This window comes from Mobula hypostoma, chromosome 20 (assembly GCF_963921235.1).
Source record: "Mobula hypostoma chromosome 20, sMobHyp1.1, whole genome shotgun sequence".
Taxonomy (NCBI): domain Eukaryota; kingdom Metazoa; phylum Chordata; class Chondrichthyes; order Myliobatiformes; family Myliobatidae; genus Mobula; species Mobula hypostoma.
In genome coordinates, this window is record NC_086116.1 from 37,965,649 (window position 1) to 37,992,480 (window position 26,832).

Here is a 26,832-nt window from a genome sequence, read left to right on the forward strand (position 1 = left end):
GGCAGATACAGTATTTCAGTAAGACCCATGGGTTTCTCGATATACCGGATGGATTGGCTGCTTCAGAGATGGCAAAAGGTGGGGGGAGGGTGGTCTGTGTTTCATGATAAATTACTTGTGGTGCTTGGACATGGCGGTTTTGTTGTGCTCTTGTTTCCCAACTGGAACATCTGATGATTAAGTGCTGACCCTTCTACTTACCAAGAGCCTTCCCCTCAGTGATCCTGACCGCAGTTTACACACTACCAAAGACCGATGTTAAGAAGGCACTTGACGTACTGAGTGTCATGATTAGCAAACAAGAAACAGCCTATCCCAACTTCAATTAGGCTTGTTTGAAGAAATCTCTGCCCAATTATCTTTGCCTTTTTTATTCGCTTTGACCATCAAAACATGGAGGCATCTTCAGAACTCCTACATCCCCTGATGACACGGTGATTTCAGTCTCTGAGGCCAATGTGAGAGCAATCTTTCAGGAGGGTAAACCCATGGAAAACATCTGGCCTAGATGGGGTACCTGGCCGAATACTAAAGAGCTGTGCTGATCAACTGGCTAGTGTGTTCACTGATATCTTTAACCTCTCACTTCGGCAGTCTGACGTACCCACCTGCTTCAAGCAGCTTCAATTATACTGGTGGCTAAGAATGAAATAAGCTGCCGCTATGACTATTGTCCAATAGCACTTAACATCCACTGTGATAAAGTATTCTGAGCAGTTGGTGATGAAACGTTATCAACTCCTGCCTGAGAAGCAACTTGGATCCACTTCAATTTGCCCACCATCACAACAGTTCCACAGCAGATGCCATTTCACTGGGACTCCACTCAACCTTGGAACACCTGGACAGTGAAGATGCATACACCAGGATGCTCTTTATTGACTACAGCTCAGCATTCAATACTATCATCCCCTCAAAACTAATCAATAAGCTCCTAGACCTTGGCCTCAATACCTCCTTGTGCAATTGGATCCTCGATTTCCTCACTTGCAGACCCCAGTCAGTTCAGATTGGCAACAACATCCCCTCCACAATAACTATCATCACAGATTCACCACAAGGCTGTGTGCTTAGTCCCCTGCTCTACTCACTTTATACTTATGATTGTGAGGCTAGGTATAGCTCTATTGCCATTTTTAAGTTTGCTGATGGCATCACTGTCGTTGGCCAAATCAAAGGTGGTGACGAAATATCGGAGAGAGATTTAAAATCTAGCTGAGTAGTGCCATAACAACCATCTTTCATTCAATGTCAGCAAGACCAAGGAGCAGATTATAGATTACAGGAGGAAGAAATGGAAGGTCCATAAGTCAGTCCTTATTGGGGGAGGGTCAGAAACATTAAATTCCTCAGTGTTATTATTTCAGAGGATCAGTTCTGGATCCTGCATGTAGATGCCATTACAAGGAAAGGATGACTATGCCTCAACTTTCTTAGAAGTTTGTGAAGATTCAGCATGTCATCTAAAACTTTGACAAGCTTCTATAGGTGTGCTGTGCATAGTATATTGATTGGTTGCATCACAACCTGGTATGGAAACACTAATGCCCTTGAATGGAAATTCCTACAAAAAGTAGTGGATACAGCCCAGTCCATCACAGGTAAAGCCCTCCCCACCATTGAGTACATCTACATGGAGCACTGTTGAAGGAAAGCAGCATCCATCAAGGACCCTCATCATTCAGGCTATGCTCTCGTCTCACTGCTGCTATCAGGAAGAAGGTACAGGAGCCTTAAAATCCACACTACCAGGTTCAGGAACTGTCATTACCCTTCAACCATCACGCTCTTGAACCAGAGAGGATAACTTCACTCATCCCCTTACCGAAGTATTCCCACAACCTTTTAAGGATTCTTTATCTCATGATCTCAATATTTATTGTCTATTTATTTACCTATTATTACTTTTCTCTTCTTTTGTATTTGTAGTTTGTTGTCTCTTGCACATTGATGTTTGTCCTTGTTTGGTGCTGTCCTTAATCGATATTATTTGTTTCTCTGTATTTACCGTGAATGCTTGCAAGAATCTCAGGGTTGTGTATGGTGACATATATGTACTTTAACAATAAATTTACTTCAGACTGTTTGTGAATCGTTATGGACAGAACTCAGTGAGTCAGGGAGATCTTTTAGCACTGGGAGACCACTGGCAATTACTACCTCCTTTGGATGCAGCAGGGAAGGCCCTCTGTAGTTACCACAGCAGGATCTATTTTTTTTAAACTTGAAAATGCCCCTGACTTCAGTATCTAAACTCTCCCTGCATGCTGTGCCTCGTGACTGATACAACTGTTCATCTGGACTGGCCGACCTGTTTATTCATTTCCATAGACGCTGTCTGACTTGCTGAGTTTCTCCAGCATTTTGTTTGTTGCTCAGGATTTCCAGCATCCGCAGAATCGCTTATGTTTGTAACGGTACACCTACGCCTTTATTAGTTGGTACATAGTTTTCTTTGATTTGGCTTTAATCAGGTATGACAGAGCCACTAGACCAGATAGTTTGTAGGTACCTAGAGGCTGAGCACCAACAGGAAACCAGTGACATAATCATCAAATGAGATTTTTTTAAAAAAGCACAGGGAGGCCCAGCAGCTTACTAATAACTATGGAATGTGCAGATTCTTCTAAACTGTCAGGATCACTTAAGGCATCAATGGGGCAGGGATGAATTTTACAAATGCAGAGAGGCAGTCACTGCCCATCAGAAGGAACACAAGAAAAATTCTAATGATTCTGTACCACAGCGAATTCTGGTAAAGCCTTTCCATCACCCCCTTGTTGATAACTCATCAAATCTACCTCCATCAACTTGATTACAAGATTGTACACAACTCAAGTACATGGAAATATTTAACATCAGTACTACTAGCATAACTTCAACCCAAATATCCTAACCAGATGCTACAGTCTCCAGTTAATAGGATTTTATCAGATAAAGATCAAATAAGAAGCCAAATACTTTAAAAGTACATGGACACTGAGAGGCTCAAACATCCACACAAGAGATTCTGCAGATGTTGGAAATCTAGAACCTCACACAGAAAACAAAAGATAAACTCAGCATATTGGACAGCATCTATGGAGAATAAACTGTTGACATTTCGGGCTGAGACGCTTCTGAGTGTCTGCTGAGTTCCTCCAGCATTTTGTATGGGGCTCATAAGTAGTATTTATATTCACATATGATAGACAAACACAAACTGATTTATGCAGTGATTAATTAGAAATACCCAGAATCTGTGTTCTTATGAAGTCATTGACCTGAAAATTCCCATAGCAATTTCCATTTTACTTCAGAGTGCCAGAAGCTGTAGTATTTTACTTTTGTAGTGAGATTTAGTAGGTGCTTACAATTAGGAGGGATATTGATGATAAATACACTGCTGTTTTATCTGACAGGAATTCCATAATCCACAAGGGAGAAATTTAAAGGAATTTATTTAAATAACCAGTATACCATCTAAAAGAAAGCCTCAATGCAGCAACTTGAGGGAACTGGAGACACAGGAAATTTTGCAGGACAAGGACATTGTTATTGGATACGTCTTTCAAATAGAAGGCAAATGGTCTGCAAAGTGTAATTTTATTCTAAAAATAGAGCCTTACCAAAGATGATTTTCAAAATAGGAAAGAACTAGGGGTTCAATCCAACTATAGTTTAACATAAAATTCTCATTTCAATGCTGAAACTGGATATTACATCTGAATTATTCCACCTACAAAAGGACTAGATAGAGTGGACGTTTCCTATGGTGGGAGAGTCCAAGAACAGTGGACACAGCCTCAGAATAGAGGAGCATCCTTTTAGAACGGAGGTGAGGAGGAATTTCCTTAGCCAGAGAGTGGTAAATCTGTGGAATTCTTTGCCACAGGCAGTTGTGGGGGCCAAGTCTCTATGTACCTTTAAGGCAGAGGTTGATAGATTCTTGACTGGTCAAGGCATGAAGGGATATGGGAAGAAGGGAGGAGATTGGGGCTGAGAGGAAAATTGGATCAGCCATGATGAAATGGTGGCACAAACTCAATGGGCCAAAAGGTCTTACGGTAGGAATCATTGTTAAGTACAAGAAACACACAGGCTAATTATAGATTATTATTTTCCAGTTTTATTATACATTTGAATCCAGTAATCTGTACATTAGAGAAATGCCCATCAGTCTCTTACCTCCTTCTCAGGTGTACTTTATACACAGTCACATTTCTAGACTCCTTCTCTGCACTCACCCACACACTAATACTTGTTCCATCTAATGCTGCTACTTCCCTCCCACACTACCATATTGCAACGTTATCGACTGCTTAAATTTACAGCCATCTGCGAACTTTTAAAACTCATGGTTAATTACTAATTATTTTCCATCAAGCAGCTTACTTCTAAGTCCATTAGATACACATTCTTCTAACCTTCTGCGACTTTCTAGCACCTTTCAAAATTCCTTGGCATTTCCCTCAGTAGTCCAAAGCACAAAACACAAATTATATGCTTGCTCTGACAAAGATAATACAGCAGTTGTATGGTCTTCAACATAATTACAGGAATGGCTCAATCGCATGACACCAGAAGGATTGACAACTTTTGAAATCTTAAAAAAAAAACATGTAAATATATATAATAAATCAGAAGTACTTTATCTTTGAAGAAAGATTTTTCTCTCTAAATGATATTACATGGGAACTTCACTTAATTAAGAAATGTAACAAAAAATTTATTGATCTACAAAAAAATATTAAATTTTAAAATACCTGCAGGATATATGGATGGCCAAAGGGAATGTACAACACAAAAATATTGGTTAAGACAGCAAATGCCATTTACAAGACTGAAACAGAGCTTTTGAACCAAAATCTATTACAGCAAATAACCCAGTAATTTAAAAATTACTATTGGGTTATTAAGAGATTTAGTCACTTTGAAGAAGAACTAACAGTAGTTCAAAGATAACTGGATTTAATAGCTGCCAAATTTTACATGGAGAGAGAAGAGTAACAAGATTGGCAAATTAATCCTGGCGCTAAACCACAGTACAAACATTGTACAGATATATAAATAGAGTCCGCTTCATAAGCTGAGAACAGGCATGTCACACTAATGTTTCTGTTCTCTTTGTCATTTGTTCCTGCTGCTGGATCATTTCTGTGCTGCCTTTTGACATGGAGTCACACTGTTCTACTGAATCCTCGCTCTCAATGCTGCTCCTTAGGCTGCTTGATTCAGAATCACTCGTGTCCATATTGGAGCCAGTCTCTGAACCACTATCTGCCATTTCCACCCCTTCAGAGAGGGAAGGCGCCTGCCCTTCCTGCTGAAGTTCTGTTGTATGTTGAGAGTCCTTCTCGCACTCTTCAGCTAAATCACAGAGCTCTTGGTGGTCTGTCAGATGAGGTGCCGACTGGTAGAGTGATATGGCGTTCCGTATGCAATTCATCCACTGCTGCTTGTTGTAAATGTCATTGGCCTGTAGCGTATGTGACGACTGTCCTTGTGTTGCATGTTGAAAACGGACTTTGAAGATGTTTTTGGCTGTGGATAAAAGAACATAAATTACAATGATTTCAGTGATAAAGAATAAAAAAGTTAAAAATTAAGAATTTTCCATGAACTAGAATTACAACTAAAACAAATCTTGAGTATACAAATGCAATGCTATAAATACTTTAAAGTATTTATCTTCTAAGCTGGTCGTCAAACAATATGCAGCAAATATTCATTTTAAGGTAATTGGAGGAAATTATAGGGTGGATATCAGAGGTATGTTTTTTTCTTTACAGAGAGAGTGGTGGGTGTGCAGAACACTCTGCCAGGGGTGGTGGGAAGAGGCAGATATATTAGGGGCATTTAGGAAACTCAGATAGGCACATGGTTGATAGAAAAGTGGAAGGTTATGTAGGAGGGAAGGGTTAGATTGATGTTAGAGTAGGTTAAATGTCGGCACAACACTGTGGGCTGAAAGGCCTGTACTGTGCTGTAGTGTTCTATATTCTAGAATAAAAGCATAGCAAGGCACCTTAGAGCTGCAAATCAGATGTTTACTTAGCTACTCCATTCAACAGTAAGCCTCAGCTTACCTTTGTCAGAATTGCTGAAAGCTCCTCTGAAGGAGCCACCCATTTTGGTATCGCCATCTTGTAGGTCTTCCAGCAGAAGATCTTTAACAGGCATCGGCTGACGGTATACTTGGTAACACTGACGGTCATTGCGACATACTGGGCGAGTCAGTACTAAGACTTCTTGGAATAGGAAGACGTATAGTTTCTGAAATGGAGAAAAGTCGTCAAATTATTTTTCATTAAAAACATGTAGGTTGTTTAATAACTCATAAATCAGTATCTACCTATGGGAAATGATATTTCAGTATTGTTTAAGCTGTAGTTGGGCTTAAGGATAGCAAAATTATGTAATGATAAAATGAAACTAAACATACCGTCCCCCGGTTGTTTCGCAACTCCCCATGGCAAAGAAGGGCTTTGCTGCCTTCAATTCGTGGATCCTTTTGCCTTTCATCCAGGTAATCCAGCTTGTCAATGTAGTACTGACAATCAGACTCTCCTTTCTTCACATTGATGTCTGATAGAACTGCTTGAATGATGGCAATCTGGAAAGCAAAACCGAACTATCAGCAAGCACAATTAACTGTACACCAATACTTACAAAAAAACTGGCAGTGTTCAATAAAAGATCCAAGAAGCACAATCTAAAGAAATTGTAATAATTAAAATACAAATTGAAAACAAAACAGACACCTCATTTACTTTGGTGAATACAGCTAAGTGTTTCACTATCACAAGGGGTCATTGCTTTGTGGATCCAGACTGGCTTGCCCACAGAAGGCAAAGAGTGGTTGTAGACGGGCTGTATTCTGCCTGGAGAGTGGTCACCAGTGGGGTGCCTCAGGGATCTGTTCTGGGACCCTTACTACGTGATTTTTATAAATGACCTGGATGAGGAAGTGGAGGGATGGGTTAGTAAGTTTGCTGATGACACAAAGGTTGGAAGTGTTGTGGATAGTGTGGAGGGCTGTCAAGAGGTTACAGCGGGACATTGATAGGATGCAAAACTGGACTGAGAAGTGGCAGATGGAGTTCAACCCAGATAAGTGTGAAGTGGTTCATTTTGGTAGGTCAAATATGATGGCAGAATATAGTATTAATGGTAAGACTCTTGGCAGCGTGGAGGATCAGAGGGATCTTGGGGTCCGAGTCCATAGGACGCTCAAAGCAGCTGTGCAGGCTGACTCTGTGGTTAAGAAGGCGTACGATGTACTGGCCTTCATCAATCGTGGAATTGAATTTAGGAGCCGACAGGTAATGCTGCAGCTATATAGGACCCTGGTCAGACCCCACTTGGAGTACTGTGCTCAGTTCTGGTCATCTCACTACGGGAAGGATGTGGAGGCCATAGAAAGGGTGCAGAGGAGATTTACAAGGATGTTGCCCGGATTGGGAATCATGCCTTATGAGAATAGGTTGACTGAACTCGGCCTTTTCTCCTTGGAGCGATGGAGGATGATAGATGACCTGATAGAGGTGCATAAGATGATGAAAGGCTTTGATCATGTGGATAGTCAGAGGCTTTTTCCCAGGGCTGAAATGATTGCCACAAGAGGACACAGGTTTAAGGTGCTGGGGAGTAGGTAGAGGTGTCAGGGGTTAACTTTTTACTCAAAGAGTGGTGAGTGCGTGGAATGGGCTGCTGGCAACGGTGGTGGAGGCAGAGACGATAGGGTCTTTTAAGAGACATTTAGATTGGTACATGGAGCTTAGTAAAATAGAGGGCTATAGGTAAGCCTAGTAATTTCTAAGGTAGGGACATGTTCGGCACAACTTTGTGGGCCGAAGGGCCTGTATTGTGCTGTAGGTTTTCTATGATTCTATCAGGAACATGGAAAACATGCAAATACACCAGAAGAACAAAGGGGAGAGTTAGTGATATTTCATAAGTGCAAGGCAAATCCTTGGCTCACATAACTATTGAATCAGGTACTCCTATTTGACAATAGATTGAACAAAGACAAATGTAGGAGCAATAGACTAGATGATTTCCTTATTCAGTAATTTATATAGAAAATGTATGGGTCAGACTTGAAGAAAAAAATTAACCCCACATAACTAGCACTTACCGCATCCTCCAAATTCTTCTGGTCCGAGTGTCCACCAGGTGTATGCCGCAGTATCTCCTTCAACAGCAGGGGGTACTTAACTAAACGGCTGCGAGGAATATCCAGGAAACTCCAAAGGTCCAGCTTCCTGCTGAAGGGCGACTCGAGGCAGCGCTGAAGGAAATCCTGCACTCTCTTGTCTTGCTTCTTTTGATCCAAGAGTGCCTTTGCTGCCAGCTGGTTACTGCAGTATTCCTTGTATTCATCAAGCCTGGGCAACTGGATACAAAGAACACATGCTTGAGAATAAAGAAAAGCGGTGGACCCTGAAGTCAATTTACATTGCATTTTAGCAAGAAATTGAAAAGCATTCCCATTTATGCTCTGGTGGCATCAAATTCTCAATTTATATCAATTACTATGTTACTTCATACTAACAGAACAGAACAAATTAAATACTTAGATGCCAGCAGCTATTTAACAGAGTTGAAAGCAGTACTTATACTAAACAACCAGCATTATTCCTCATGTAATGAGAAAATCTGTAGATGCTGGAAATTGAAGCAACACACACAAAATGCTAGAGGAACTCAGCAGGCTAGGCAGCATCTATGGAAAAGAGCAAACAGTTGATGTTTTGGGCTGAGACACTTCATCAGGACTGATGAAGTCAATTGTTCACTCCTCTTCATAGATGCTGCCTGGCCTGCTGAGTTCATCCAGCATTGTGTGTGTGTTGCTATTGTTTCTCACGTCATGATTTTAAAATAACTTACCCAATTCACAAGGATGTGACCAATTTCTTCTACTGTCCCATCTTGCTTTGTAACTTTAGCGAGCTTGGTTAGGAACTCTGGATGAAAACAAGCACATTAATTTAGTTGTCAGCAGCATTCAGTACAATCAACATTTCAGAAATAGAATATACTTTCAAAGATGATTTTGATAAACAGCAAATGTTACATAGCTCTGGACCAATTAAATTGAAAATAATTTATCACAAAACCTTCTGAATAATTTAGATGGTGTACTACTTCTACTACTTGGAAGTACAATAGTAATAACAGTTGAGAAATTTTGTTTTTATTTATGGGTAACAGCCTTATGTTGCTCATATTCACCTTCATGCAGGGGGATGTAAGAATCAAGAGCTCCAAAGATCTGGGTTAGTTCTTCTTCTGTCATGATGGATAACTTCAACATAGGATCATGATATGCCTATGCAAAACAGACAAGTACATTGAATATTTACTTAACTCTCTCAAGTTTATATAGCAATAACCTTTTTAATACTTAAATTAGCACCAAGCATCTGACCAGACCCTCTGATAATGTAAACTGTATTAATACCCTACTAAATTCTACTGTATATATATTGTATCACTCTTGCATTAAGAAGCTAAATGATTTGGATTTTTTATAATAAAAAAAATCAGAGTGACCTACCATTATTTCATTTTAAGTATTTATACAACTGAAAGCTTTTCCTAAATTGGTTTGTATCTAAACAAGGATTTTTATGCTTCAACTTTATACTAACCTTCCTTGCTAATTTTAGGTCTTCGATTAGATCTTGCTCGCCTCGAAAAAGCTCAAATATAGCCTGAGAAACAAAAATAAAATGACATCAACAACATGTACTTGACATAAAACAACCGCACAAAGAACAGCATGTTTTCATGGCTGACTTCAACTAACTCTGTTTTGAGTGTTTTAAATCTGGCAAAAGTTGAACCAGATATAGGAGAAATGAAAGGGTAAAGTCTATAATGTTCTCCATGTAACTGAAGCAGCTTGTCAAAATTAACAAGCACTCTTTGCAGATAAAATGCAGAATTAGCATACAGGAACGTTTCAATTTGGTGTTATGTCTAAACAGAATAAATTAACTCTCCTGAGAAAAGCAAACATATTTGTGGACCTTGGATCAAATAACAGCAGAGGAAAGCCAAATTAAAGACTGACCCAAGAGTGGTTGAATACAGTCTACAAAATTCTCAGAATAATTCCATCATTATGGAAATATCTTGAGAGGTTGAATGTAGCAAAGTTTCAACATTCTTGAAATGAAAACCTTAATTTATCTACTTAAGCTATCTTCAAGACTTCCAGCTATTTTGAGGTGTCCACATTTTTATTTTCTTACAAGGGTAAAATTCAAACAACGTGCAAGGAACTTTCTTTATTTTACGTACTCATACCTCTTGTCGTTTAATTTCCTTTGAAGAGAAATTCTGCTTTGTGTTCACGTCAAGAGTCTCCACCCACAATTTGCTGTTACGCCTCTTAGGTGGGGTTGGTGCTGAGGCTTTGCTACACACCCTTTGAGGGCAACCTGGAGATTTGTTATCACTACGGAAAGTGATGGATCTCTGCAGATGGAGAAATAGAACCCATTAGCAGTCTGTGAGTGCACACAAGAGTAAAGCAACTAATCTAGTCATGTTTGAAGACAACTTATATACTAGTCTGAATTCAAATCACCATCTCCTCAAAATAAAGAACTGCCTTTGTGGAATGATCGATTTCAAAATGGTCTGATTGTGGTTTCACCACTGCTGTAGCGCGAATCAAAGGTGGTGATGAATCAACATAAAGGAGGGGGATTTAAAAATCCAGCTGAGTGGTGCCACAACAGCCTCTTGCTCAATATAAGCAAGACCACGGAGCTGATTATTGATCAGGAGGAAGAAACTGGAAGTCCTTGAGCCAGTCCTTGTTGGGGGAATCAGAGGTGGAGAGGGTCAGCAACATTAAATTCCTTGGTGTTATCATTTCAGAGGACCTGTCCTGGGCCCAGCACGCACTGCAATTATGAAGAAGGCATGACAGTGCCTCTAGTTTGCGAAGATTTGGCATAACATCTAAAAATTTGATAAAATCCTATGGATGTGTGGTGGGCAATATACTGACTGTCTGCATCACAGCCTGGTATGGAAACACAAAGCCCTTGAACAGAAAAATCCAACAAAAGGTAGTGGATACAGCCCAGTCCATCACAGGTAAAGCCCTCTCCACCATCGAGCACACCTACACAGAGCACTGTCGCGGGAAAGTAACATCCATCATCAGCAACCCCCACCACCTGGCTCAGGGATAGTTATACTCTTCATTCAGGCTCTTGAACCAGAGGGGATAATTTCACTCGCTCCATCATTGAAATGTTCTCACAATCTCTGGACTCACTTTCATGGACTCTGCATCTCCTGTTCTCAATATTTATTGCTGATTTATTTATTATTATCTCTTGTTTTTGTATTTGTACAGTCTGTTTCTTTTGCACACTGGGTATATGCCCAAATGGTGTGGATGTTCATTGACTATATTATAGTTACTGGATTTATTGAGAATGCCCACAAGAAAACGAACCTCAGGGTTGTATATGGTGACATATATGTACTTTGATAAATACTTTGTACTTTGATAAATTCACTTTAAACTTTGATGTCAGCAACATCCTGGACAGTTGAATGCCCTGAAATCTGCTACTGATATTTGGGTGGATAAGCTTATTAAATTTTTGCATCATAACTAAGCAAGACCATTATTATCCTTTATAATCTTCCCTAAATCAAACAGAGGATTTTCATCTGTGAATAGGTTTCAATTATAATGCAAATACTGATAATTTTTTCACACAAAGTTGCATTGGATTTGAGATTCATTTGGATTTGCAACAAATTAGAGACTTGCAATGCTAATCACAGTAATGCAATTGGAATCCAGTGACATTGCAATTCAGTTTCAGCAGAAACTACCCCCAATCTTGTGATGCATAGACATGCACAAAAGGCACAAAATGTTTGCTTTTATTCTAGAGTAAACAAACTAAAAGCCAGTGAAGTAAATTTCAGTCATGTATATCAAACAGAACAATGTAACAATTATTAATCCCAAAATTCATTCTGACAAGTTCTCACTGTGGAGGAGCCTCTCCTCAATAGTTTGCCTCACATCTTTTCATTCACCTTGAGCAGGGTAGTGCCAAGATTGTCTGTGATAATTCCTCAAAGATTTATATCAAAGCTGCCTGTGCAATTTAACAAAGAGCAGGTGTCATCTGTGGTTAACAACTGACATAGATGGGATGATTATTGCAGACACTGGGCGAACGAAACATTTTGCTATCCTGCACAAAGAATTCTGAGATGCAGGAACTATTATGCACAAGAATTAAAATGGTCGAAAAAGAAATATTACCTGTAATGTTTGTCCAAAGCGTCTGACTGCTCCATTCTTGGAAGGAGATATTAAATTTGCTAGAGATGTAACTCGCGATAAAGGTCGGACCCGCTTGTTGCTTGGCTCCTGTAATTAGAAACAGGTGTTTATGAACATTACTTTCTGTGGAGACACAAGGAAACTTAGCAGTCAACAGCTCAGACAATTATATCTGTTCACAAAAGACATATGCAAATGATCTCAACTGTTCTAAAATCAAACTAAACCAGTAACTGGTTATGAGCTCAATTTTGCAAATTCTACTGTCCTGGGCAAGGACAGTAACAGTCTTCAATTGTGGGGAAGGTAAAAAAGTGAAGAAAATTTAATTTCTGGGAAGAATTTACGTTTGTACTCCCAAACTGAATAAAACTTCTTAACCTGGGAACAATTTTCCCAAGGTCACATTTAGCATTAGCATAGACTTGATGTAATTTGTTTGCTGTAGCAGTAACATGCTGCCACTAAATTCTCACTACCCAGCAAAGCTATTTTACAACTAATCTTGAACAGATTGATTAGTGTACTAGCATTCATTTCTTGCAAATGACTTCATCTTTAGTATTTAAGGTTTAATGAAAGAACATTAATATTTAAATGATTTATCTAAAATCAATGGTTTCTAAGGTGTTTTATTATGTTGCATTAATAACTTAAATGGCAGGTTAACTTGTAAGCCAAATAAAAAGTTGTTTTAGCACATTTATTTAAATATGCTGAACATTGAGGACAATCAAATGCTGAGAATCTCTTAGAATGCATGTCTCATTTAACACTGGACTAGTCACAAGAACAGCTGCTTGGACATAAGATTATCAGCTGTGTCCAACCTGAATTTTTGTTGCAATGCCAAGGAAACTCTAGCTTGACTATCAAGAACAATACAGGCCTTTCTCCATTCTGCTCTGATACACAAGATTAAATCTTTGAAAAAGGCAATTCTTTATTTAGCTTTGTTACCTTGTTTAATTTTATTAGAACCCATGATTAACTGTCCCCTTTTGACTTGGAGAGTTAAGTGGAGTTAACTTGGTGCAAGCTTTTATAATTGGTTTTGTGTGATGATAGTGGCACTGCTTTTTCCAGTGTGGATATCAAGCAGTAAGAAACAATGTCAAAAATATATCTGAGGTCTGGCAACTCCATATTTTATTTTATCACATCTTTATCATACATGATGATTTTGAATAGAAATCATTAGAAAAGCAAATACAAATGAAATTCACTTTATAGTGACTGGATTTCAAATTTAGACATGGAGGAAGTAGGAGCATGGGGCTGTGAGGGAAGATCAGTCAACCATGATTGAATGGCAAAGCAGATTCGATGGTCCGAATGGTCTTACGGTCTAAATCAATTTAAGGGGCGGCCTAGGCATTCTGTGAAGTTAAAAATGCTCTTTCACTTCATCTTCTGAGAGAGCAGGAAAAATAAGCAAGATCCTGCAGTTAACAAAGGCAAATCAGCTTTCTAGAATCCAGTGACAATTATGGGTTTATTTTCATCAGGGACTGTTAACCTCACACCATGCTACAGAAAACAGATCCAACTGCATTAAGTATCAGGAATTAGTTCCTGGAATCCAAATTAAACGATTAGTCTGCATGCACGAATGGGAACAAGCTTCCTAGAAGTAAGATTCAGCCAAACTATGTTACATGATACTCATTACATGCAAGGCCAAAATTATTTTCTTTAAAATGAAATTTCAAACAACTACAATCAGGAATAAACATATTCTTGAAGACATTCAGGAGCTACACTAGTTCCAATATTCAGCACAGTGACAAAACAGCAGCACCATGTATCCATGAGTGTTGAACACAAAAATAAACTCAGCCATGGCCAGCATTCAGCTTCCAAAGACAGAAGCTTTGTTCTTAATTAGTTTTATATTTAAAATGAAGGTAACAAGCCAGGTAAAACATGGAGAGGCAAAGAGCAGCTGACTGGTGTCAAATTAGATTGCAGTATCAATCACTTCCTATCATTTTGGCATATGGACATTTGAGAAGAGAGCTCAGTGCTAATGCTCTTCTCTCCAACCAGCTGCTTGAGTGTTAGCCTAAAAATAAAACAAAGGCCATAAGAGATACATGTAGCATTTCAGATGTCCATATTCAGTGACCTTGAGATACTGTTACAGCAGTTACATTGCTTCAGGAAGGCGAAGTCTCTTTATCTAGACTCTTATCCATTGTAAGTACAGTGGATTCCAGTTCATTGGCCATTGGTTAATTGGGGCAGCCATTAATTTTGGACAACTCTTCAAAGAACAAAAACTAATTGAGGAAAAAAAGTGGGATTTCCTTTGTTTATTTAGGACACCATGTGCCTTAATTGGGACAGGAGACTGTTGCTGAAGTTTCTAACTAGTGTCAGTTATGCGCACTAGAGTGGCTGTTAAGACACTACACTGTGCTTAGACAGATTAGTTTTTAAATAGCGCAGTTGAGTGTGTTTGAGTTCGAACAGCAATGATTTTTGTCATTAATAGTTGGTGAAAATAAGCAGTAAGACAATGCTCACTGGGTTTCAAGCATTCAGGCTTACAGATGCCAGAAATGCCCAGGAGTGAAAATGGAATGATTTTACTATATCAACAAGTTAAGAGTTATGACTGTATCAGCAATCATCTTGAATGATTACAGAATGCAAGCATTCAAAGCATTGTATGAAGGCAGTCTACTATCTGCACTACAAGTCTGCACTGATTTTGTTCATTTGCAGTCAATGGGAGAATTCCTCCATTAACAACTCTAAATGTATTGGTTCTAATTTGTTCTGTATTTCATTTAAATACAAAAAATGTTACTCAGTTAAACGGCAGTTTGTCTTTTTTATACTTTTTAACTATTTCTATGAAACTTTGGTTAATTACTACTGATTCTGATGTGTCCAAATTAACAGAAATCCATAGTATCTGTACTGTAAAACAACACGGATACGGTGGATGAAGGGAAACAAACTAATGGAAATCAGTTTGCTCAACTCAGACCATAATTTGAGGGGAGAGGAAATGGTTCATTCAGGGTGGAGGATCTTTGTCAAAATGTTAGGGCACCACTGTAGTGTAGTGATCATCATGACACTATTACAGCTTTGGGCACTGGAGTTCAACGTTCAATGCCAGCATCATTGGTAAAGGAGCCTGTACATCCTCCCTGTGGAATGCATGAGTTTTCTCCGAGTGCTCCAGTTTTCCTCCCACGGTCCAAGGATATACCAGTTAATCGGTTAATTGGTCATTGTAAACTGTCCCATGATTTGAGTAGGGATAAATTGGGGGTTGTAGCGCGTCACAGCTCGAAGGGCTGGAAGGACCTATTCTGTGCTGCATCTCAACAAATATATAAAACAGACTTCTCATTATTTTTTCAAAGGGCAAAATATGCAAAATTATATCACTGAATATTTCATCATAATTTGTGTGTTCAGAGCTGAGTGCAATGAGGAAAAGTATATATTTATTTGTCTAGTTAACTCATATTGTGTCCTTGTGTCTGTAGCACACTTCTATGATAGTCTATGTACAGTCTATGATACAAAGGAGGCACATAGCTAGAATGTATCTCATGATTTTAAATTCAAGTACATTCATTGAGGACAATAGTTCCCTTGGGTCAGTCAAGTCCCCACCCATTAAGATAATAATGAAATCCTTACGATTATCCTCTTATGTGGTTGGGGCCAAGGCTTCAATGAAACAAAAGGGGTCAGGAACTAATAATATCTCCCGCCCTCCCTTTTGAAGATTTTCAGGCACCGAGAGCTCTATCTGCCTGCCAGAACAATAGAGTCAGGACAAAGAAATGCTCCTTTAGATGTAAGAAGATGGTTTATGAACTTTTTCAGTTCTCTTTCAGTATCAGAGTGCACAGTATTTTGCACAGTACTGTAGTATAATAATTTTATGCATTGCACTGTACTGCTGAAACAAAAATTTCATGATACACTGTACATGAGTGATGATAAACCTGATTCTGATATGGGTCACCTACTGTAGACTGAGAGTGGGAAGGGGGCAAGGAGAGGGGAATCATGGTTGGGAAAAGGGGAAGAGAGAGGGGAAACAGTGGGAAGCACTAGAGAGACATTCTGTAATGATCAATAAACCAATTGTTTAGAATCAAATGATCTTACATGCTGTTTCAGGGCTGGGTGTGTCCACACCTGCTCCACCCCTACCCCGGCACTCCTTCTCTGCCAACTGTTTTACACCCCTCCTGTGGCGCTCCACCATACCATTCCCAACATCCTTTGCTCCCACCAGATTTACAAAGTCGCTCTCCACTCCATGTTGACAAATACAGCACTATGCGAAAGTCTGGCACCTCAGTTTTATACAGATGCCTAAGACTTTTGCACAATGCTGTAGTTCTATTTATACTTCCAGTAAATAAATACTCACGTCCATATTCTGTCCAGTAAATAGAATCCGCTTGCAAACAGGACTGTCAGATATGTTTATGTTTATCTCCCTTTGTTTGTATGAAGCTTTTCATCAATTCTATTGTTTTTTTTTGTATTTACTGTGAACGCCCTAAAGAAAATGAATCTCACGAGTTGTACTATTGTGACATATGTACTTTGATAATAAATTTACTTAAAAATTTGAGATTTGCCACACATCATTTGGCAATAATATCACCAAGTGGGCAGCATACCCTGAGATAAACTTACACTGTCCAAAATTTCAACAATACTTAAAGGAAACTAACTTGTGGCAGCAACACTTCTAAACATTTGTGTTGCTGCCACAAATAATCCAATTTCAACACAATGTCATCTTTGCACCTTTCCGAAGTTATTTATATAAAGTCACAATAAGCATCCCTATCTAAACAGATTGAAGATCCAATTTTGTACGGGTATATAATTTTGTTTGCTGGAACAAGAAAGGTCATTTTTTTAAGAGTAAATGCAGGGAGCTGGTTATAGGCGTTGATGGTTCAGAAGTCTCCTTTCATTCATTGCTCATTGAAAAACTGATTGCTCATTCCTAGAACTGCAACCAATGCACAAATTGGCATATGTAATAAACATTTAAATCCAATCAAGGGCTAATAGCTTTCTATTCACATATAACTAAATTCTATACAGAAATCCCATGACTTATGAGAAGAGTTGTATTTTGCAAAATGATTAAGTAAAATCTCATAAAGCCCTTTGACTATCCTTTGATTTTGGAGGGTTTTGCTGTTCCTTACAGCAAAATAGATTTGTGAATTGAGGAAATGTTATACTGGGGGCGGGGGGGGGTGAGGAATCACAATAGACTGTTCATGAATCAAGTGGAATATCTGTACTCCACTTTTAACAAATGATGGCTTCATTTATTCTTTGTAACACTTCCCAGTTCTTTACAGATTGATCAAGTGAAACAATTTTAGGAAGAGATTTCTTCCTCTCTGCTGGCTTTAGATTGTGCTTTACTCCTACATTCACTAAGAGGTACATTCACAATGTGGATGTGGGTAGTTCCTTAAAAGTGATCACTTTTTATTTTAAAACATTGGTCACTCTAAGATTCTATCTGAATATGTAATCGAGAAATACGCAGCAGATTAAGTATTAAGTCTGCAAAGAGATCCACAAGTAAAATTTACAATGTCAACTTTGGAAGTCCAGAAAATGAAGTTGCACCTCAAAAATTCATGTGGGTAAATTGGAAATGTTAAGCAGCCACATTGTCAAATTGTGGACGTCCATTTTTTGATGAGCTGCATAGATTAAGGTCATTTTGTTTTTTGGAAGTGGCACAGGTTAGAAGAATATTTCAAATCTATGATCTTATTTCTATCTTCTATGATTTTTGATAATCTTTCCACCTTCTCTATCATCTAACTTTGCAGCCTGCAGCCAGTGGCTTACTGTTAATTCAGGTTGCCTGCTGCTGTCCAAGAGTTCAGTTATGAATATCATCTTGTGAGGTAGCACTCACAATAATCTCCTCAATTCAATCTTATTAGAAGTCAGGAGTAATGAAGTTATAACTATATTTACTTTTCAAGTTATTGCTCAAATTCATAAGTTGCTTACTTGACCAATAAGATGAATGCAGTACTCAGTGAAGTTCTTGGGGGAAAAAGATGATGACATTTTGTGTACATGGTGTGCACAGAAAGCATCACACAGCACCATCATCAATTTACTGGGTTTAGTGTTCAGAACATCCCTTTTATTGAATGGAGACAGATATTAATTCTGGAAACTACAAAGTGTTACAAGAGTGTTTGGCAGCAACACTTACTGATAATTGTTTAATCCTGGCAATGGGGTGGGGGTGGGAATGTTAAATTGATATAGGGAAATTAAAAAATAGTGAAATCATTACGTAAATGAATTTGAAATGCTTTCTTTTCATTCATGGTGGACAATCTCCCTTTGTAAATGTTAATTCCAATTTGCAACACCACCTACTGAAATTCAAATTAGCACCAATTTTAATTCAAAAACTGTTGACTAAAGATAAGTAACAGGAATAAGTCACAATAGGAGGACAGATAATTTCAAGTGTTCCCTCACCACCCACCCAAGAAGGGCTCTGCATCAGGACAAATCAGCTCCTTTGTTTCTAATGATCTGTGAATTCTCTGCACTCACTGACATATACCATAGCATCCATTAAGATATTCTCAACTGTCAATGGTGAAATGAAGATATCAGGCATCTCTTTGATAGTGATGTTCTAGTTTTACAAATGGCAGTTAAAGTAATGGACCAATTTTTTAAACAAATGCACATGTGCAGATAATTACGTATGTGCAATGCTGAAATTGCAACAAGTGTAATTTTGTAAGGGATAAAACTTTCCCCACTACTTAGGAAGACAAGAACAAGCAAAACTGCACTCGCAGCAAGTGGATAAAAAATTAGATTACCTTTATTTGTCACATGTACATCGAAACATATGGTGAAATGCACTGTTTGCATCAAATTAATTCAGCCAGGATTGTGCTGAGCAGTCCACAAGTTTTGCCATGCTTCCAGCACCAACATTACATGCCCACAACTCACTATCCCTAACTGTATGTCTTTGGAACTTGGGGTGGGGGAACTCAGAGGAAACGCATACGGTCAGTGAGAACGTACAATCTACTTAGAGACAGCAGGGGCAAATTGAACTCACTCCGACCTTACAGCTTGTGCTGTAAAGTGCTGTGCTAACTGCTACACTACACACAAGCCACTCTCCTCTCCTCGTCTAATAAATGGGTGCATTCCCAACTGCCTCTGGGTCACTGCTACTGTCACTAACAGAATTTCAAAGTTCAATTTGAAATTGAAGTATTGTTATCAATTATAAATAGATTACAAAAACAGGTAAAATCATCTAGATAATCTGGTAAAGACAAAAAAAATTATCATAATTTACTGAAGAGATTAAGAGTTTTGTTTGTTATCTTAATCTACAGGAGAACAGGTTAGAAGGCATGCCACAAAAAAATTAAATACCTTTTGCCCTCCATGTGACTTACATGGATAGAAAGGTTTAAACACACAAAGAACTGGAATAACACAGCTGGAATGGGCACATTCAGGAAAGAGCAAATTACTCTGTTGCACTAATTATTAAACAAGTTATTTAGCTAATACAGTGCCGAACCTTGCATTAGTCATTTTAGAGATGCTTATTGTGTACTCATACCATTTCTCCAAAATGATATCAGCGGTAACTATTGCATGTAAATAAATCAAACTAAAGTGGCTGAACAGGAAGCTCCTAGAATTTAAACTGTAAACTTTGCAAAGGATATTATGGGAATTTCTAACATGTGCATCCTGGAGCAAGAAAAATCATTTCCACCATATATTATCTTTAGTTTTTCAATAAGAATTGGAATCATCACATGAATTATTACTTTGCTAATTGCCAAAGATGGTTAGACAAGGTCCATGGGAATAGTGGGGAGAATACCAAATCTCTCCACACTGTTTCCTAGAATAATTAATGGCTCTGGATAATACTTCGAAAACGTTTCTTCTGAATTCAATCCATCTGGGAAAATAAACATCATTTGTTGCTGAAGCTGTATATCAAGAACTTCATGATACAGAACCAGTGCTCTCCCATTCCACAGTCTGGGAAGTGAGATTTCTCGGAGTTAGAGCCTAACTTCAGATTTAACTGAGGATGCTGGAGCTGTGGTGTAACAGTTCTACTAGTTGTATTATTCCACTGCCTACACCTTATCTGTGTATGACCTGCATCACACATTGGAAAGGCTGAATAGACAAGTTTCCTCCCCTTAAGGTTGCAGAAGAAATTGGCTTCATTCAAACTTGATTATCACACTTATGACACATCTAAATTCTCAAACTGCCATGACGAGCTTTTCAACTTTCGTACTATTTTTCTGGATTATCAATTCATAATAATAACTGTGTTTCCAGACTCACTTACATGCTATTTTTATAACTTGCACTTGCACAACTGCCACAAAATTTCACAACATATGTCAGTGATAATAAACCTGATTCTGATAGCATTGCATGGTTATGAAGCATGTTATTCTACCCCACTTAAAGCAGAGCTATTTTATTATCAGTTTATCGCTCACTTCTTTTCTTGCTGAGTTGCTTAAACATGGTATAAAATTTCCTCTGCCATTGCACCCTTTTGCCTAGTTTATACTTGCAAGTTTGTGCAGTTATTGCCTCCCTATCTAATCACGTTACACTGGAGTTTTATAGTCCACATAATTGTGGGGGTTCCAAAAGTCAATCACTGGCCTTTCTACTGCTGTAAATTGTTTCCAATCCTGAGCCAGGTTGTTATTCATTAATCATTAACAATTACAGGCAAACAGCAGTACTTTGTTTTAAAGGAGGTTAAAGGAATGAAGAGTAGTATGATCCATGAAGAGTAGTAGTAGTTTGAAATACATTAATGATATTTTCTCAATCAAGATGCAATTTTCTTTTGATGCAACTTTAGTTCATAGGTAATTTACAGGTTACTCCCAATTTCTTTAAACGGCTGCACTGATTATATCTCAACACCTATATTCAGCCTAATTATACAAGTAATAATTTCCAACCCCCTCCCACAATGAAATGCTATCTAAAAAGATTTTGAACAGAGTATTTTAAATATATCCCCAACAGCATGGAGAGCTTCTTAATTTCTTTTTAATTTTGTTTAATCGTCATCACAAACTGAAGCCTTTCATGGCTTTTGGTTGTTTCACATCTTCCTGCATTGGTAATAAAGGGAGCTTTTTAGATTATGCACCAGCCATAATTTGGTATATAGAAATAAAAGACTTGTAACTCACAACAGCTGAGTTGGCTTTCTTGAAAATCTGTACTGCCTGCAAGTGCTACACTGGCTGAACCTATAATTAACCCAGGGTCTTGTGTGCGATGGCCAGGGAATCCCATTTTAATGTTGACTAAATTTTAAGATCAGAATGTTTTATTTTCATCCAGATTCACACTAGCTCTATGAGCACATGATATTCTGCAGATGCTGGAAATCTTCAGCAACACAGAAACCGATGAAGGAACTCAGCAAGTCAGGGACAAATTTTATTTGCAAAATATTTTCTATTTCTAATGCCTTCTATATTTTAGATGATATATTCCTCTTTTGGCATTTATCTTTTAAAAATTATATTTTTCTACTTATTTTCCCAAGTGCTCTATATCATCCCATCAATTTTTGATAGTCCCATAGTAAAGTAGTGTCACTTTTATTAGATTTGCTCCTAAACGCGAATTTACAGTGAATGCAGCTTGCTAAACTCAACATGGAATATGCAAGCAAACATAACTACATTATGGATTGTGATTAGATCCAGATTTTCTGTCTCTCTTCATCCCTTGAAAGTCTAGCAAATTAGCCAGAAATCCTGAGCAATTTTGTCCCCTAGAAAAGCAAATTTTACAAGTCAATAAAATAGACTTGTAAATTGTTTGTTTTCAAATGTTTTTATCGTGAAGCAACATCAGCTTAACCACAACCGACAATGTCCTAAAGTACAATGCTTCTTTTTTCTTTTCTAAATAGACTTGTAAATTTGTAAACAGACAATGTTTGTTTTCTAGACAATGTCTAGATTTGGAAGTCATCCAAAAAACGAAGGATAGATCTAAACAACAGGAATTCTGCAGATGCTGGAAATTCAAGCAACACACATAAAAGTTGCTGGTGAACGCAGCAGGCCAGGCAGCATCTCTAGGAAGAGGTGCAGTCGACGTTTCAGGCCGAGACCGTTCGTCAGGACTAAGTCAGGACGAAGGGTCTCGGCCTGAAACGTCGAATGTACCTCTTCCTAGAGATGCTGCCTGGCCTGCTGCATTCACCAGCAACTCTTATGAAGGATAGATCTATATGCAAAACCACGGTCACCAAAGTCCACATTGGATATGGTACCTAGGCAGACAAACAGTCTAGATTTTTTTCGATACCTACCATCTGAATTCGTAACCAGCTTTGTAGGTATAAAGAAACAGAAATGGCCCAGGAAAGACTTAGAAGATACAAAATAAAGTAATTAGGAAGCATCTGGTTCTCTTATCTAAGGTGGGTCAGGCCCAGATTAGAGGAGAGAGGAAGATTCTGTTCCCATCCATAAAATATCAGACACCACTTCAGATCCCTGAAAGGCTGGCAGAGGCAGGAATATGAAGAGGTCCCTGCATGTGTACTGCAGAGCTACAGATAAAAGACTAGAAGATACAGCAGTCCTTTTGGAGACAGGTTGACATAGAATTTATGGTTCTACAGCAATAGAATGGTGCAAAACAGAATGGGAATTGAAGAAAGGAAGAAAATAATAAGAGTTCTAGTATCATTTCCTTCTGTCTATTGAAAATCTAATATTTTCGCGTATGAGAATCCAGTAATGCATTAAAGAACAAGGACTTCCATCAAATCCTGGATGGATTAAAAAAAACTTTACAGCAAGATTCTTGTACGGCACAATATATAAAGAAATAAATAAAACCAGCAACGTTTTTAAAACATGTCTGAGAACAAAAAAAACCTTCAGTTTTTGTGTTATGGTAATTGGAGTACCACCAAACTGAAGAATGGAACAGGAAAACAGAAGGGGCACAAAATACTACTTCAAAAATAAAAGCACGACTGTCTGTTAGCACTGAAAGAAACAATAGCTTCAATATAAACACTAAAGAGACGTTTGAACCAACTCTAGCATGATCAATCTGACCAAGAACGATTCCGTCATTTCCAACAGTTTCTCAAGAAAACTCGGCAAGTTCACAGACTCCAGTGATCAAAAAGACAACGATAAAGGTTAAACACTAGTAAATTCTTTCCCCGTCACTATTATCAAATGCCTAAGAAAACAAATTACATTTTTATACATTTAGATATCAACTGTAAAAAGGCATACTTTGAACCACCAATGAACCTTAATATGATTTTGCCAATTTAAATTCGGTTATGTAAATAGCTTGAATTAAAATTAACTCCCACACCAGACTGTTACAGTCCTTTAACATCGCATTCTCCAAAGGGATGAAGCAATAAATAAAAAGGCATAACAAATGTGTTGGTTCCTTTGAAATAAAAAGCTTTAGCTTCAAAATCGTTGGCTATTTGTTTCAGGATATTTTGTGTGGCACAGAAGTCTTTAAACATTTATCTTATTTATGGAAATCAGATGGGCACGGATTACTCTAAACTCAAAGTTATATCAGATATTGAATCTCTGACTTTCCACTGGCAACCAAAAACCGCGCACAAGCCTTTTGAAAATGCGGTTAAGATCTACAACACCTGGCAAGATAACAATGTTCCAATTGTACTGTAGTTTGAACCAACAAACCACGCTAGTTGCACCTTTATTTGGTTATGGTGTTGAAACAGTCTTTTCAAGGACTGGTAAAGTACATCTGATCTTTTTGCGCAACTGCTGAAACACTAAGCCTCGTAACAATATCTGGTTACAGTGCGTGCAAACAGGAACCCGGTTTCAGTCTACTTACTCTGCGTGTCCAAAATTTTAGAAGTCTTGTGAGTTTCTAAACGTTTCAGATCATTCTGGTACCTAATCAATTCCACTCCACATTAAGACGAACAAATCAAACAATGATATTTCGTAAAATTCCTGAAATTCTTACCTCCAATTCTTTGGCGTGGAAAACCTGTGATTGAACATCTACCACAGTGATAGTCCTTTTAGTGGGCAAAAAGTTCGGAATCTCATCGTAAGCAACCATTCTCAACGCCCTCTAAAACAGACTGATGTTGGAAGTGCACAAAACACACTCCAACCTCCTCGCTGGACTCCTTGCACTGACACTACCGCCGAATTCGCGCACAACTCCAGACAGCGGGAGGAGCTAGGCTGGAGTGCAGATACTCCCACTTAAAACGATCAATCATGTTCACTCCGCAGGGCGTCACACCTTCCTTACTCCACCTACCGATGTGGCGCTCGGAAAGTTGGGTAATATCTCCTGTTTGAAATCAAACTCAAAAGTAGTTGGATTCAGTTGCGGCAGCCTGGATTCTAGCTTCTCTTGTCCCACACAAAAAAACTTTTCTCAAAGTTAAATAATTAACGGTCAGAACTAGCGATAAAATAATTTATTATTAGAACAAATACTAGCTCGGCTAATAAATATTAGCGAATCCTGAAAAGCAGTGTAGTCTGAAAACGTCGCCTGTTTATTCCTTTTCATAGATGCTGCCCGACTTGCAGAGTTCCTCCAACATTTCGTGTTAACTAGGCTGTGCTGGATAACATCGCAAAGTTTTCACTAAAAGCACCTTTTTGTCTACAAAGAGCTGCTTTAGAGGTAGTCCACTGTCCCTGCAGGCTAAACTCAGTAGTGCGTTCCTCTAACATTCTTCAAATGAAAGCTGACAGGAGCATTTGGACCTGAGCAGTCATAAAAATCACATACTTGTGAAACAAGGTTACTTTTAACTACTGAATTCCTTATTTGCATCTTTAGTACTACCATGATCAACAATGCTGCCTCTTCAAACTTAAGATGATTGAAAAAATTTATGGCTCTCTCTCTCTGACATCCAAGTCCTCAAGTTTTACCCTAAATCCATGTTCTTCAACAGTTTCATCAACCATATAGTTTGATCAGATTACTGTAAAATGACCAATGCAAAGACCATGTGTAAATTTAAAAGAATAAACAGGAAAGAAAAATAAAAATAAATCAAATAATATCTTTAATAAGATTGAGGCAGACAGGCTTAGAAAATCAAAAAGAGGGTTGCATTTGGATTGATTCTGTTTATTTTCTGTAACACTCAACACACCTCAACAGCATTCCAATTTCTAAAACAAAGGGTTCTGTTCAATAATTCTTTGTAATACTGTCAGATTCTGGTACTCTATCAATTCTAACATCTTGAGCAAGTGTGAGCAATGCTAATTTCTTCTGCTCTAACTGTACAGCAATTTCAGTCCCAAATTCTGACATCTTCACTTGTATACCTTATTTAGCTCTTTGACCTGTCCAAATTGAAAATAATTTTATTCAATTGCATTCATGAAGCATTTCAGGACTTTTATTGTTAATGTGGAGGATTTTTCAGCCCAATCCTTCAACACTTTCTGGTTGTCATAAATTTGAAGTCTTTGAAGATAAGAAATGTGAGATAAATTTAAGTTAATTTTAGTAGGAAACTCAAATTGCATCTTAAAATTAGTTTAATTTATACCCACTTACCCCCAACATTCACTGGGCAGTCTCCATTAATTGCCCTGAAGCCCTTTATTTAGATGTTCTTCTTTTAAGTCAGGTCAAGTTTATTGTCATTTTGACCATAAGCTGCTGGTACAGTACACAGTAAAAACGAAACAACGTTCCTCCAGGACCTTGGTGTTACATGAAACAACACAAAACTACACTAGACTATGTAAGACAGCACAAGGCTACACTAGACTATGTAAAACAACATAAAAACTGCACTAGACTACAGACCTGCACAGGACTACATAAAGTGCACAAAACAGTGCAGGGCAGTACAATAATTAACAAACAAGACAATAGGCACAGTAGAGGACAAATTACAATATAATAATAAATGATGTAGATAATCAGTCTAGACTGAGTATTGAGGAGTTTGATGGCTTGGGGGAAGAAACTGTTGCACAGTCTGGTCGTGAGAGCCCGAATGCTTTGGTACCTTCTGCCAGATGACAGGAGGGAGAAGAGTTTGTGTGAGGGGTGCGTGGAGTCCTTCACAATACTGTTAGCTTTTCAGGTGCAGCGTATGGTGTAAATGCCTATAATAGCGGGAAGAGAGACCCCAGTGATCTTCTCAGCTGACCTCACTATCTGCTTGCGATCTGAGACGGTGCAATTCCCATACCAGGCTGTGATGCAGCTGCTCAGAATGCTCCCGATACATCCTCTGTAGAATGTGGTGAGGAATATGTGAACCTAGCTAGCAAGTATTCATATAAATTTACAGTTCAAAAAACTAGAAATCTTTGAACGTTTGTGGGACTGATATCAACTTGTGCTGGTGTCTTCAGCACACTTTAGGAGAGCTGAGAAAAGTCTGT

The 26,832-nt window shown here is 38.3% G+C and overlaps 1 protein-coding gene across 2 annotated transcripts in view; it reads right to left on the reverse strand.

Moving 5' to 3' along the window:
- Positions 1 to 4,096: 4,096 nt before the first annotated feature.
- net1 (neuroepithelial cell transforming 1) overlaps positions 4,097 to 26,832 on the reverse strand; it is a 131,139-nt gene continuing 108,403 nt past the window's right edge. The window contains exons 1-10 of one of the 2 annotated variants that reach the window (XM_063072686.1): positions 24,416 to 24,621; positions 12,299 to 12,406; positions 10,300 to 10,470; positions 9,639 to 9,701; positions 9,220 to 9,316; positions 8,875 to 8,951; positions 8,120 to 8,377; positions 6,425 to 6,595; positions 6,069 to 6,255; positions 4,097 to 5,523 (exon numbers count right to left, since the gene is read on the reverse strand). In XM_063072686.1, the coding sequence (XP_062928756.1) occupies positions 5,084 to 5,523; positions 6,069 to 6,255; positions 6,425 to 6,595; positions 8,120 to 8,377; positions 8,875 to 8,951; positions 9,220 to 9,316; positions 9,639 to 9,701; positions 10,300 to 10,470; positions 12,299 to 12,406; positions 24,416 to 24,514 (1,671 nt within the window). In that variant the 5' untranslated portion in view covers positions 24,515 to 24,621 and the 3' untranslated portion in view covers positions 4,097 to 5,083. Of the gene's footprint in view, positions 5,524 to 6,068; positions 6,256 to 6,424; positions 6,596 to 8,119; positions 8,378 to 8,874; positions 8,952 to 9,219; positions 9,317 to 9,638; positions 9,702 to 10,299; positions 10,471 to 12,298; positions 12,407 to 24,415; positions 24,622 to 26,832 lie in introns of those variants that run through there. The other variant, XM_063072687.1, reaches the window with a different exon arrangement.